General features: G+C 35.2%; 1 protein-coding gene across 1 annotated transcript in view; it reads right to left on the bottom strand.

The window, feature by feature from the left end:
- The window catches only part of GRIK2 (glutamate ionotropic receptor kainate type subunit 2), a 376,312-nt gene that overhangs the window by 20,526 nt on the left and 340,479 nt on the right, over positions 1-15,307 (bottom strand). The window contains exon 14 of the mRNA XM_065632877.1: positions 13,400-13,625. Coding sequence (XP_065488949.1) covers positions 13,400-13,625 — 226 coding nt within the window. The remainder of the gene's footprint in view (positions 1-13,399; positions 13,626-15,307) is intronic.

The raw sequence follows: 15,307 nt of genomic DNA, 5'->3' as shown, positions 1-15,307 counted from the left end.
TAATTGATACCAAAATTAGACAAATACATAGGAGATTTAGGGATCTAATGCCATTCATCAATTCCTGTACTTATGGTTTTATGTCTGGGAATCCCTGAATATATTAATTTGTAACTGGTTTAAAACATATTTATCTTCCATGGTGAGAAAATTACAAAAAAAAAAAAAACAACCCACATGTATAATGGTCACCTATAATATATAATGTAAATAAGATATGATGATAACAGGATTAATACTTAATATGCACCATTTTTCTCTATTTCTTTCTGTAGTACCAAGATAACCTGAAAAGAATTAAGATCTTACTTTTTTTTCCTATTTTAAATACTATTATATCATTATTATATTTTTATGTTAGACATGCATATTCTGTTCTATTTTTTCTTTTGTTTTCTTTTTTCTTTTATTAACACAGTTTCTTTTTCTCAGTCTTTCCTCAAACTATCATTGTAAATAGCTTTAAAGCACAGCTCTTAGATGGGTTAAACACTGAATTCAAACAAATCATCAGATTGTAGAAAAACAGGTTGGAAGGGACTTAAAGGATCATCTGGTCTAACCTTTCTTGGCAAAAGCACAGTCTGGACAAGATGGCCCAGCACCCTGTCCAGATGAATCTTAATAGTGTCCAACGTTGGGCAATCCACCATTTGCCTGGGGAGATTATTCCAATGCTACATGTAGTTCTGCTATACATGAAGATTTCAGACAGGAAGACAAGAGTATGTTGAAAGACAAAAGTGTAAGGTCATAACAAAAGTGGCCAGACCTGAAAACCCCATTCATGCTATTGCAGAACACCCCAATGCACTGCCAAGCTATAAGGGAAATTCTGAAAACAGTCAGCGTCAGTGTTTTGCCATTAGCTGTTTCATCATAGTTGAGGTATAAAGTGGCCTTGGGTGTATCTATCTGCAATGCACTCTTAAATCTGGGCAATCTTTGTTTAAGTTATTAAAAAATATATATAAAAATTTAGACCTTTGGAGCTGTCAAAATTCCTAAAAGGTCTCACATTGCATTTATAGGTGATGATAAGAAGTTTCAGGTGCTACAGTTCTATTAAATTATGTGCCATGTATTTCTAATCCCTTTGATGAATAAGAGAGACTGACTCTTTGAGGTTTTCCATGCAAATTTTTTTTCCCTAATTTGATTTACAAGGTTAAAGTGATTATGAAGGCAAAGGAAGTTAGTTCTTTGTTGATCTTTGGGAAAAAGAGGCATCAGCTAACTGTGTGCATCATATATACAGTGAGAATAAGGAGCCTCAACTATACAAAGAGTGCTTAAAAACATTGGCTTTCAGTGGTGTTTTTGTGCTGTTTGTCTATGAAGCTCCAAGACAGATTCAAAGCCATGGTGCTAGTCTTCTCATTTATACTAGACAACTAAAAATTCTGTCCTCAACAGTGAGACTGAAAGAGATAGCGAGAATTCAGATTTATGAAGAGCTTTCAGAATTTTAAATTTCCTTTCCATTACAAATGATTCATTTGGGTGCAGGAAATGAAACTAGACAGGCTCAAACCAAAAGACAGCTTCTATTTACCCCTTTCAGATGCAAATTCAAGTCACTGTTCAAAGAGAAGGGTCTGGATTCTGTAGTTAAAAAGTCTGAAGTACTTTCATCAATAAACTGTTGCATTTCAGTACTGCAAAAGGCAGAACTTTGGAAGCATCCTCTGGAGATGGTCTAGTCTACCCCGCCTGCTCAAGTTACAGCATGTTACTCAGGGCACTTCATCCAGTTGGGATCTGAATATCTCTGCGTATGGAGACTCCACAACATCTCTGGGCAACTTGTTATAGTGTTTGATCACCCTTACTATAAAGTGCGTTTTTTGTGTATGTGTTTTTTTCTTCTCACATTTAAATGGAATTTGTTTTATTTCACTTTGCGTGCTATGCCTCTTGTCTGGTTGTTGGGTGTCAGTTGAAAAAATCTGAGTCTTCATTATTTTCCATCATCAGGTACTTATACGCATTGATCAGATCCTCCCTGAGCTCCCTTCTCTTTTTCAGGTTGAACAGTCCTAGTCCTGTCGATGTCTTCTGTAACCTTCAGAAAGGCTGTGGTCAGTTTGATTTTAGTTATTACATGTCCCTCAGATGAACCTTAAAGCATTGTAATTAAACTAGAGGACATTGGGTAGTGGGTGGTAGTTATCGAGTGAGCCTGGGTTGCTGAAAAATGAGATCCCACTTCTAATAGGCAGTGAAAAAGGAATACTTAGCCAGGAAATGCAAGACAGGCAAAATAAACAGCTGATGCTACAGCTTTTTCAGATCAAGAATGCCTAACACCATGCAAACGCCATGTGCTGGGATGCAACACACTGGTTTGTTTCTAATTAGGGGCAACATATCAGGACAGAGACATCTTACACTCGTAGATGAGACTTGGACAATGCAATACATGCATATGGTCCCAGGCACTACAATATCAACACTGAAGTCTTAATAATGTCTTTGTTCCAATTACATGTGTTTCATAAATTCCTACTAGAAACTACTTCTCTGAGTCTCCTCACAACAGCTATCAGACATCAAGTGTTTTGGCAATGCTTTATTGATATAAGGCTCAGAGTCTAGCATGCCTCTCAGATAGTGCTTTGATATGTCTATACTTCTGAGGTAACTATAAAAAACAGTTCTTTCATCAAATATGTTAGCTACACATTCTTACATTTTCGTGACAATAAATTAAGCAGTTGAAATTCTCAGATTAGTTTCAATACATGGTTTGGCTTGTGTAAAAATAAATTATTTGCATGTATTTTTGTGCATTATGTTCAACTAATGAAGACAAATGTATTAATTTGTTTTACAGAGTAACTGAAGCTCGGCACTTCCATGCATGTGTAAGTGATGAATATTACAGTTCAAATTATATGAAGGATTACAGATTCAGTGCAAGCAAGCAGAAAAAAAAAAGGCCTCCTGTGTTGGTACATGGTTTCCTATTTATTCCTATAGAAACAGATCTGTTGATATGTGTCATCTCCAAGGACGGGTAAAAATGCTCTATTATATAATTTATATGTTCTGAAGTTAATAAGTAGCATCAACAGAACTAGGGTGTCTTAAGAATAAAACCAGAAGATTGCTTAGAATTATTATTATTATTATTATTATTATTATTATTATTATTATTATTATTATTATTATTATTATTATTATTATTTTGTAGTGCTTTAGATTTTGAAAACTACCAGCAGGGGACAATATTCCTGTTTTAGTATTGAAATTCAGAGTGCAAAAATTGCACAACATTCATTACACTTATTATTTGGAATTACCTAAGGATGTATAATATATATACATAAACACATACGCACATTTTCTAATTAGACAGAGTGCTGGGCTGTAAGATGGAAATTTTTCTCCAGGAGCAGTATTTTACATCAGGTAATAGACAAGGATAGCTCAGATATCCTCAGTGTTCCACACAAAATAAATAGGAAATAGCTGCAAAGTCTGAAATCTCAACGATTCAATTGAAAGCAAGTGTTGACTGTTGTGTTTAGTATGTTAAAGAGGAAATCCAGGAATATATTTTCATCAATGTGAATTTTAAACTTTTGAACTGTTCAGTATTTTCAGATATGTAGAATTTGGTTTCAATTATGTTAACCAAATGTATTGTTAACAATTCTGGTAAATAAAGTAATATATCCTTTACCTGTTATTCTTTTCCATTTTGGAACTGCCTGCTTTTTGAAAGGTTCCCACATCATACATACCTGTGGCTTTGTTGTTTTTACATAACTATATTTAAACACAGATGTATAAAATGTATAGACCTGTTTACCAGTCAGTATCAGACACACCTGAGTAGAAACAAAGCAAGAGCTCAGTAGCTGTATCTGTGAAGCCTAGGATGTTCTCTTTGTTTTTCTTGTATTCTTCAACTAAAGCAACATAGAATTCTGATTTTAGAAAACTGTATAATATTTAAGAAAATAATAGAAACATAAAAAGCCAACAACAACAAAAACAATACAAACAAACAAAAAACCTGCCCTGTCTAAAATTATTATTTACATTGATCACTGAGTGCCAAATGTACAAATAATTTGAAAGGAATGTGTCAGTCTTGCTCAGTGCCAGTTATTGTTTTAAGTGTCATTGTTTTCTAGTCTTCCTTGAGATTTAAGGAAAAATGTAAAAATATCCCTCTTCAAAACACGTCACGTTTTCAGTTTGGTGAAAGTGTGAAGAGAACGGTGTTAGAACACAAAAAGCAGCCTTAGCTACAGTAACTCCTTAACTTCAGAGAGTAAGGAATGTTGATATATTAATTTTGAAATTATCCTATGGATTTTTTTAAGAGGTATTTAATACAAGCCAGTGTTTTCATTTCTTGTGGCTCTCTTGCTACCATAATGGTTTTTGATTCTTAGCCTAGATCTGCAGGACACAAGACACAAAAAACCAAAAACAAACCAAAACCAAACCAAAAACAAAACCAAAAAACCCCCAAACAAACAAAACAAACAAACAAACCAAACAAACCAAGAAGCACCAGTCTGAAGGGGAATGAAAACTGTACTGCTCAAGTTCTGTAAAGTTTGAGATAGAGTGAATGCAAGCCATGGAAAAAAAAAATTAAATTATGAAAAACTCACTTTGACAGCTCCCCCTCAACTGGCAACTACGCACTTCTGTTAAATTAAAATGGTTTTTTTTCTGCCACTGAGAGAAACATTGCAGGTTTCTGCAGCTAACACAAAACAAGGAAGGTTCTCAGGATCATCTTCAGACTCAGTCTAACAGCTGGCTGTGCAGAAATCCCATTTCGTCTTCCACAGCCCACTTTCTTTGCTGTCACTGCTTCCTCCACACTATGACTAGTGCTCACCCAATCTCATTAGCAGATACATAGTTAAACATGAAATAAATTAATCTCATGAAAAAGATGAACAGTATTCTGCCTGTTTAGGTCACTAAATCAGCTCGTGTAGCTGTTGGTTTTTGCAAAAGCAACAGATCTATGCCAGTGTGAAATGACAGTGAAACTTCAGCCTTACTTTCTTGATTGGACTAGATGATCTTTTGAGGTCCCTTCCAATCCCTAACATTCTGTGATTCTGTGATTCTTCTTCAGGTATGTTATAGCTAGAGATGTTGTGCCTGGAGGGTTTTTTTTGTGTTGTTGTTGGTTTTTTTTTTAAAATAAGTAGTCTGGTTCCCAGAATCAGATCAGTAAGGGGAAGGGAATAGGAAAAGAAGAAGAAGAAAAGGAAAAGAAGAAGAAAAGAAGAAGAAAAAGAGAAAGGAAAAAGGAAAAAGAAAAAGAAAAAGGAAAAGGAAAAGAAAAAGAAAAAGAAAAAGAAAAAAAGAGAAAAAAAAAAAGAAAATAAATGCTTCCTAATGTCCAGTCTAAACCTCCCCTGATGCAGTTTTGAGCCATTCCCTCACGGACACCAGGGAGAAGAGCTCAGCCTCTCCCTCGTCACATCCCCTCCTCATGAAGCTGTACAGAGCAATGAGGTCACCACTCAGCCTCCTTTTCTCCTAACTAGACAATCTCAGTGTCCTCAGTTGCTTGTCACAGGACATTCCTTCCAGCTCTTTCATCAGCTGATGGTCCAAGTACCCTCACATCCTTCTTAAATTGTGGAGGCCAGAACTCGTTATCATTATGATACTCATCTGTATCATAATCCTACTTCCTTCAGAATATACAACTGCAAGATAACCATACTATACATTCTTATTCTATCAGAGCTTAAAGAATAGACTGCCCCCTACTTTCGTGGTGGCTATAATGTCTGACTATGGAAAACTGTACGTTCAATTCTGAGATGCATTTTTATGTTCTTTGTGGAAAACAGAAGGTTTTCTATTCAAACTTTAATCTCTGTTAAACTGGGCTTCATTTTACCACAGATATAGGTAGCACCTAGAGCAAGAAAAATTTCTAGCACCACTAATTTCCAAATATGTAATAACATATTGTATTTCTTAACTAGAAAACAATCAGGGCATTTCTTTAACATATTAATTGGGATGTAGTTCATATGTGTAGAAACTGGTTAATAAAAAAAGTTAATTCAGACATGGTTGTGGAATTCAAAGCTTCAATCTTTTAAAAGCTAGGCAAAACATACGAAACAACATCCTACAGATCTGTAGGCTGATGAAGTGTTATTCTTACACTTACGAGGTGTTTACTCCAATTGTATCTACTTTTTATTTTACAGGCAAGCTCCAAAAGTGAACTAATTTTTAGATGATTACAAAACAAGGCTGCAAATCTCCGGAATGATAAATGCAGCAAGGGAGGAGGCCTGAATGAATTTTAAGAGGAGAGTTGACACTATTTTAAGACCACCTTTATAATACTTTTTTTTTCTTTACTTTGCATTGCTTATTTAGGAAATAAGAGTCATTTATTTGTTCATATTTTTACTACATTAAGTTTTAATCTTTGAAATTATAAGCATCTCTAAAAAGCTTTTGTTCTTAAGTAATTTATATTCCCCACCGTGTCTTCATTTAAAGTTTTCTATATTTGGAGACATGCAATTAAATAAAAATGGCAGGTAACAAAATCTTTTGTAAAATATTCACATTAAGAACATGACTAGGTCAGTTAAAAAAATTCAACATTATAAAATAAAAACTTTTACTTTGAATATTTTCCTAGGTCACTCTCTAGAGATAGAATAAGTAATATAAATCAGCTGAGCCTATACAATGTTACTGGATAGAAAATGATAATTAAGTGTTATACATTTGCTGACTTTTTGTTTAAATTCTGTTTCAATCCAGCAGCCTATTACTGGGGTAGGAAGAACACTATTGTATTGCATTTATTAATGGCTTAGATAAATATAAATAATTCATGAAGTCATATTTCTAGAGAAGATATGAAATAGCAGATCATAAATTATTGCCTGAAACCCTTTTTTTCCTCAGTGAGATCTTTAATTTAAGTGAGTGGAGTGTGAAATACTCTTTCTAGATTCCATGTCTGATGAAATTATATGAATAATACTGTCTTCAAAATGTGGTTACTCTAAACAACATTTTAATTACATGCTATACAGCTGATAGAATTAAAAAAAAAAAAAGTAAAACAAATCCCACTCTTGGCTCTGATTTTCTAAAACTAAAAGATTTGAATGTCTAAGTAAAAAAATGTTAAGATGAACTATGTTGTGCAAAAGTATATAAATAAATTTCTATGTGCAAGTGATCTGCATATCACATTTGTTGGCCAAATAGACTTTTAGGAAGTCATAGGTAAGTGGGAAAAATTTTGAGAATCTTGAAGAACGATGTACACTGAAAAAAAAAATTCTCTAAGAGAAAAAAATGTTTGTAAAAAAAGGCTGGTTTTGATGTTACATTTGAATTTACAGAAAAGAGAATTTCACTAAAAATGGCACCTCTGAAACAATTAGAACATGAGGGCCTTGAAGGTTTTTTTTGGCTTTTGAACTTAAGTGATTATACTGATAGTTGGGGCCTTCAGCCAATGCACTTCTGCTGGAAGGCTGCTTATTTTATTCATAGATTTTTCTTTTTGACATGAGAGGTATAATTTGTTTCCAGCATTTTTCAGGGCTTCTTGATAGTCTATCAGTATGGAAAAGAGAAGGGATACAAACAGTGATATGCTGTAGTAGGAAAAGATATAGTTTGATCACAGAAATAGAAAAGTAAGTATAAAACTAGTAAAACAGTCGTGTAAGTGATTCGGCTTACTATGTTTTGTAACTGAGATATTATTAATATTAATAGCAAATTTATTTTCTTGTAATAACTGCACTGGAAGAAAGGATAAAAAAATGTGTATTTCACCTTTTTCTCAAACTGTTTTTTACCTCATAATTATCAGATATTATAGGAATTTCACTCCTGTATAAATAAAGCCTCTTCTTAATCTAATTCTGTAACTTTTCACAGCCTAACAATCACAGAGAAACAGCAGAGAAATGACTAGTTCTAATTTCTTATATGCACCATATCTCTCAAACACCACTTTCTATTTTGTATTTCTTAAGAGTTAGAAGAAATATATGCAAATTTTCAGGATTACTTACACCTACCCATTTCATTTTCAAAATGTCAAAGGCATTACTTTGCAAGTATCTCCACACATATAAAGTCTGTCCGGCACAGTCAGGATAGTCCTGAGTTGCTACATAAGAAAGGTGCATGCTCAGCAGATCTCATATGAAACGGGTTTGACATATACACTTGTCGGCCATTTATGTACTCCAGGTTCAACATAGAAGCAAATGCCAATTCAACAGAGGATCTGCCCAAACCAGACTGAAACTAGCCTGCTGTCTAAGATGCTGAAGAGAAACAGGACTTTGGAAAATAAATAAGAACTTGAAATCACCCCAGAGAGAAGATTTGCTTTTTGCCAAGAGACTGTTTCAAATTTGTTTCTTCTAACTGGAGAGTAAAAAGTGGAAAAAAAAAAAAAAAAAAGTGGAAAATAGCTTTTAGAGCTAAATTTCATGTTGTTCACTTCACATTAACAATGATGTTGATAAATACTTATTATGGAAAATAGCATTTGTCACATAATATTACTGTGCTTTACAGTACAATGACCGTAGGAAAGTCATATTAATTGTGTTTCAGTAGGGCATGAAATGTATATTGCTGGATAGACTAGGTTTTCTTCCAAAAAAATTTACAATTTATTTTTGAATAGAAGATCATAAACATGTGGAATTATCATAAATATTTAGGAATACTTTGCAATGGTAAATTTATCCCAACTGGGGTTTATTCAAGAACAAATGCAATTTAAACACCTTTATCATGCATGATGAAGAAATGGGACATTTAGAACTGCTGGAGTTAATAAATAACACTTTAGAGGATCTGTTGTTAAAAGCCAAACTTATTCTACATACCCAAAGGGTCTGTTCTCTCTTCCCCCCTGCCCTACTTCATTCATTTTCTTTCCATGTCTTTTCTCTCTCTTTCTTCCCACCCTCTCTCTCTCCTTCCCTCCCTCTCTTTCTCATCTCCTTCCTCCCTCCCTTTGTCTTCTCCTTCCTCCCTTGAATATCAGCCTTGGATTATGAGATGTATGCCCACACAAAGACAAATTCTAACCACAAAACAAATATATATGTATTTCTAATTGATAAACGCACATAATGCATATTCATATATTTACTATTAGAAATAAACTACATAGCATACTTCAGGCTTTATGAATATTAGCAAAAGTTTTCCTGTCTACCAGATTCATTGATGAAGAGTACAGGACTGGCAAAACAGTGCCTCCTAATAGGACATGCCAGAATAAAACCAATAAAGAAACCTGGCATACGGAGCTTCAAACTGGAAGAAAAAAAAATGCTCTAGCAAAGCAAGTGTTACACTCATTGTTACAAAGCTATAAACAAAGCTGCAAAAATGGAAAATGAAACAAAATAAACACAACCTAAGTTACAAATAGGTTCTCTCTTATCTGCTCCAAAGTGCTAGTTGCTGTCAAAGGTCTCATCCCAGATCTGTTCTTCCATTCTCTTTCCATTATAAATGAGGTTTATCCAGCCTAGCACCAGAGGTGGCTGACTGAAAATGATTCCAAGTATATAAAAGACTGTTACCTGAATTTCTAAACATGTATCAAAGAATCATCCATTGTATGTATGACTTACCGAATTCATTGTCTCTAGTTTATTTTTCAGTGCTGTGGGTGTCATATTAAATAAAGCTAACTTACTTTCTCCGAATTTAAAACTTTCACATTGTGAGCAGAGAGCTTTTACTGAAGTACTCTAAACTGGTGCTATATTTGGGTGGTTGCATTTTCCAAGTGATTATCCTATCATAAACTACTCTAATAGCATATTTCTCTGTTAGGAAAGCTTTTAGCTCTTTTGCTTGTAGCTACTTAGACACAAATTATGTTCTCACTAACTACTTTTCTATTAGCTTTCAAAAGGAACAAGATATATTGCACCCACTTCCTTTGAGGCTGTTCTCCCAAAGTAACCATATACATTCTACTGTACGCAATATAAGACCTGTAACAACTGTATTCTACCAATTTAATCTTATTTGCAAACACTTTGGCATCTTCAAGCCACTGTTCCAAGAGATAAAGTGGATATTTTTGTAAATGTAGGGAAATGACATCCATATCTTTTAGATACTATGCCTCTAATACAAATAGCTCTGTATTGTTTTGCTCGGACGAGGAGCATATAATCTTGAGTGCCATTATGCAGCAGGTATAGGGCAAGCAAGCCATCAGGCCCAGTCAGCATGGGATTACGAAAGGCAAGTCCTGCTTGACTAACCTGATTTCCTTTTGTGACAAGGTGACCCACCTAGTGGGTGAGGGAAAATCTGCGGATGTTGAGTACCTAAACTTTAGTAAAGCTTTTGATACTGTTTCCCACAGCATTCTCGTGGAGAAACTGGCTGCTCATGGCTTGGACAGCTGTACACTTCACTGGATAAACTGGCTGGATGTCCAGGCCCAAAGAGTTGTAATGAATGGAGCCAAATCCAGTTGGTGGCCAGTCACAAGCTGTGTTCCCCAGGGCTCAGTATTTGGGCCAGTTCTGTTTAATCTCTTTATCAATGATCTGGACAAGGGGATCAAGTGCGACCTCAATGAGCCTGCAGATGACACTAAGTTGCGTGAGAGTATTGATCTACTTCATGGTAAGAAGGCTCTACAGAGGGATCCAGACCAGCAGGATCAATGGGCTGAGGCCAGTTGAATGAGGCTGAACTAGACCAAGTGCTGGGTCCTGCACTTGGGTCAGAACAAGCCCATGTAATGCTACAGTCTCGGGGACAAAGAGCTAGAAAGCTGCCTGACAGAAAAGGACCTGTGGCTGTTGGTTGATAGGCAGCTGAATATGAGTTTGCAGTGTGCCAAGGTGGCCAAGAAGGCCAACAGCATCCTGGCTTGTATCAGAAACAGTGTGGCCAGCAGGACTAGGAAAGAGACTGTTCCCCTGTACTTGTTGCTGGTGAGGCCACACCTTGAATACTGTGCTCAGTTTTGGGCCCCTCACTACAAGAAAGACATTGAGGTGCTGGGGAGAGTTCAGAGAAGGGCAACAAAGCTGGTGAAGGTTCCAGAGCACAAGTCTTACGAAGAGCAGCTGAGGGAACTTTGGTTGTTCAGGTCTGGAGACTGAGACAAGACCTTATCATTCTCTACATCTACTTGAAAGGAGGTTGTAGCAAGTTGGCTATCCACCTCTTCTCTCAAGTAGCAAGTGATAGGATGAGAGGAAATGACCTCAAGTTGCACCAGAGTAGGATTAGACTGGATTTTAAGAAAAATTTCTTCGTGGAAATGGTTGTCAAACATTGGAACAGGCTGTCTGGGGAAGTCGCTGAATCACAATCTCTGGAGGCATTTAAAAAATCTGTAGATGTGGTTCTTAGGGACATGGTTTAGTGGCAGACTTGGCAACACTAGGTAGTGGTTGGACTTGATGTTAAAGGTCTTTTCCATCCTAAATGATTTTGTGTTTCTATTCTATAAATAATGTGGTTTATACAATTCAAAGTTAGTGAAGAAATAGTGCGTTCATAGTGCCTGTTCTCCCCAGATAAGTTAGGGGACAAAGCTGAAAAGAAAGTTTACTTTCTTTTTTTCTTACCTCTTTACATCCAATACTTTTTCTTCTGAACTTTAACTCTAGAAGTCTGTTTCCAGCTTTATCATTGCTTTTCATCTCTTTTCTCTGGTGTTTATGCTTCTTCTCTGATTTACACGTGATCAAAATCATTTGTGAAATAGCCTGATCTGATTCCTATCACTTTGGCACTTCTATGGGCACTTAGATTTCTGGGGTATACTTCAGGTGCTTCACATGTTTGTATGCTGCTTATTCAAGGTTTTTAAACTATCACTAAGATTCAATTTTCCCCATTTTAAACCTGAATGGAAGGTGGCTTTCACCCTCAAAATAATAATGTTCTTATGGACAAGGATTGGTGCCAGATTTAGGTTATGGCTGGACTCGATCTTGAGGGTCTCTTCCAAATGAAATGATTCTATGATTCCATGATAAAAGGTTTATATATCAAAAATACAAGATGCCAAAAAGAGCAGCAGGATTGAAGTCCAGTCCTTTCTGGCACTTACACTTCTACAGAATATATTTAGCAATATAAGAAGTCAGAACAGAACAGGGTGGAAAAATTGGTAGATGGATTAAGATGAGATTCCTAACAAGTACCTTTTCAAAGACAGAATGAACAGAATCGTAATTCCTCCAGAAGATGTCTATTTCATAGCAAATTACTGAAATAACGAAAATTTTAAAGATGTTATTGAAGTTGCAGTAAATATTTACCACATACAATGAAATCTATATTTTATAATAGTAGACACATCTTTAACCAAGATATTCAAAGAAAGTTTATTTTTTGACCTTCCTAACCATGTGCTTGATTTAAAGTACTAGACACAACTTTCCCCATACAATGATATAGTATATGCTATTAACACAGGTAAAAAACCAGTCCAAATATAAAGCCTATTTGAGAAAAACATATTCACATCAATCACTAAATGATAAATTCTTCTTAAAAATAAAGTTAAAATAAATATTGGCCTTGCAAAGAAGTCAGTAGAACGATCTTACAATATTAAGTAGGATCGTTGTGCAGTACTGACTGAGTCTTCGTGTCACACCATTTTCTATTTTCATGTATTCTGAAATCTAAAGCCAGATCCTCAGGTCATGCCCTTCAAAAATCACTGCAGTCAATGGAAAGTCAGAAACTCCGTGCTTTCTGAATCTCATCCTGTGGATTCTAGCAGCCAAACTAATGCCACTAGTTGGATTCTCATTCTGCATCTAAAGTTTTGTGCCTAGTCAAGAACACCTGACCTGGAAAATATTTACAGGATTAGAATTCCTCTGCAAAACCATATACCACAAGGTTAACTCAGTATTTCTTATACCTGTGGATTATACATGGCATGTTATAGACTCTTTCCTCCGCTTTCAAGAATTTCAGTGATTAGTTCTCTCAGTATAGAAATATTATCATCATTTGCTAATGCAAGCCTTGTACTACTAGTACCTCATTCTCTAAAGAGAGAGATCAAAAATTAAAAACCATTGTTTTTTATAAAATAGGGTCCTGTGAAAAGTACTCTTTCTTGAACATATGGAAGGCACCATGTAGGAGAAAAATATCATATGCAAATGTCCATTTTTTTATAAAGTAACTTTTTTTTTCTGTTTAGAGAATTCAATAAAATCCATAAATATTGATAAGATGTAATATTTTCCCCAGATGGGAAAAAGAGAATGAGAAAAAATGTTAGCAATGTAAAGAAATCAACAGTGTATTGGAGCTTTTATATGCTACTGCAGTAACTAAGATTAATGAACAGAGAACAAATAGTTGACGTATCACCTACCCATGGGAGTTCCAACGCCGTAACCTTTTGAGTCTATCAGGCCTCCAATTTGTGTTAGGTTACAGTTCCGCTGTGTGACAAACTCAATGGTTGTCGACTCCATTAAAAATGCATAATCAGAGGTAAGCACACGCTGGATACCTTCTTCATTACTTTTGACAAGTACTGATTGCCTCCTGCTACTCATGAAGGCCCACATCTTGTCGTAAGTGGAGATTTTTGATTTCTAGAAGACAAATATTAGATGCAACATGAATAATATGCTTATAAGAGTGAAAGCAAATTCTTAGTTTCCACATTGCTCTCTCATTGTATTTTACTACATCAGATTTTACCAAGGCATTCTTCTAAGGATGCCTGTACCTTTCATCTCACCTGTACCTCTCAACTTGTCTGTGTAAAACAGCTGGACAGATTCTCAAGAAAATGCTCAACATTTGTTACTTATCTGGTTTTTATTGTTTGTATGGTTTTATGTAGGAGAAGACCTGCAAGTATTTGAAGTCAGTGGAAAACTATTAAGTACTTTACTGTAGTCAAGTTCATCAAGAATGTTGGCAAGTGTTACAGGAGAATTTGTGGATTCTGTCGCATTTGAAATTTTCACTCTTATTTGAATAACACTGCTGCTCCCGAACAATTGTGAAAACCTAGTGCACAGCACCACAACCTGAAGTAATCAAAGCACGTACAGGTGGCGGTATATGGAGAAAATAGATGTGATGGAGAGGGCAACAAATACTTTATTAATGGGACACTGCAAAAATACTTAGAGAATACTAGCTTGCCATTCAGAAACTGACTACTAAATGTCCTAAAAATGAATATGTCTTTTCTGCTTTGATATTCCCAGAATGTAAATAACTGTTGCGGTAGGAAGAGAGAGACAGTAGTTTGGACAACTATAGAGGAGTTGCTTCCTTTCTTTCACCTCAGTTTCTTTAGAAAAAGATACTACCTTCTCTTATCTTCATAAAACACAATGTTTAAGAGATCATAACCACTAGATAAATTGAAGGTGTTAGAACTACTGAACATTTCATATTACATTTTCCTCATCTATTTAATAATGTTTCAAACTCAAGATGTGTCAGAAAATTTTCAAAAATGCTAAATCTTACCTAGTAAATAAAACACAGAAATACAGCATGAGAACTAGTATAATCAGACTTATAAAGTCTTTCATCTTAAAATGTCAGCCTTTAACATAACTCTGCCACCAGCTCTGGTCGAAATACTAAACAAAGATTGACACTTGCAAACCTTTCTGAAGTTCAGCTGATTGACAGCCATAAATTCTGCCCCAGAGGAGAATTAGCAGTGCATGTGGGAAAAAAGAGCATTTATTTAGAAAAAAAGATTACTTCATTCCCCTGCTGAGATATAATGCAAGAGTTATTTCACTCTGCCTGGGGACTTAGCAAATCAAGTATTTGAACTGACTCTAGTGTCAGTGCTAACAAAACTGAAGACTTTTAGGACTCTCCATGAACACATTGTTACTGTACTGAATATAGTCTGGAGCTGATTGCAAAAGATTTTAGTAACAATGGAAGAGAAAATCATTTTTGTTCAGAATATACCGTTAACTCATAGAATAGAGAAGACCAAATGGATATGGTCTATCCTTATAGGTTTTCTTCTGAAAATCAAATAATTCTTGAAAGCATTTAATATTGCACTGTAGTATAACATACTATAAGCAGTGCACATCGGCTCTGTAGGAATCCACATTATTATATAATACAGAAAGGATGGAAAATGAACATTTTTTCAATATTTGTAAAATTTTACGAGGAACTTGTATTTAATTCTTTTGACATACTATCTTTACCCCAGTACACACATGGAAAAACAACAACAATAAAAACAATCACACAGTTTATCCGCTATATGATAATACAAGGA

This window comes from Caloenas nicobarica, chromosome 3 (genome assembly GCF_036013445.1).
Source record: "Caloenas nicobarica isolate bCalNic1 chromosome 3, bCalNic1.hap1, whole genome shotgun sequence".
Taxonomy (NCBI): Eukaryota; Metazoa; Chordata; class Aves; order Columbiformes; family Columbidae; genus Caloenas; species Caloenas nicobarica.
The sequence above is the reverse complement of the archived record's forward strand: the minus strand, read 5'-3'. Positions and strand labels throughout refer to the sequence as shown.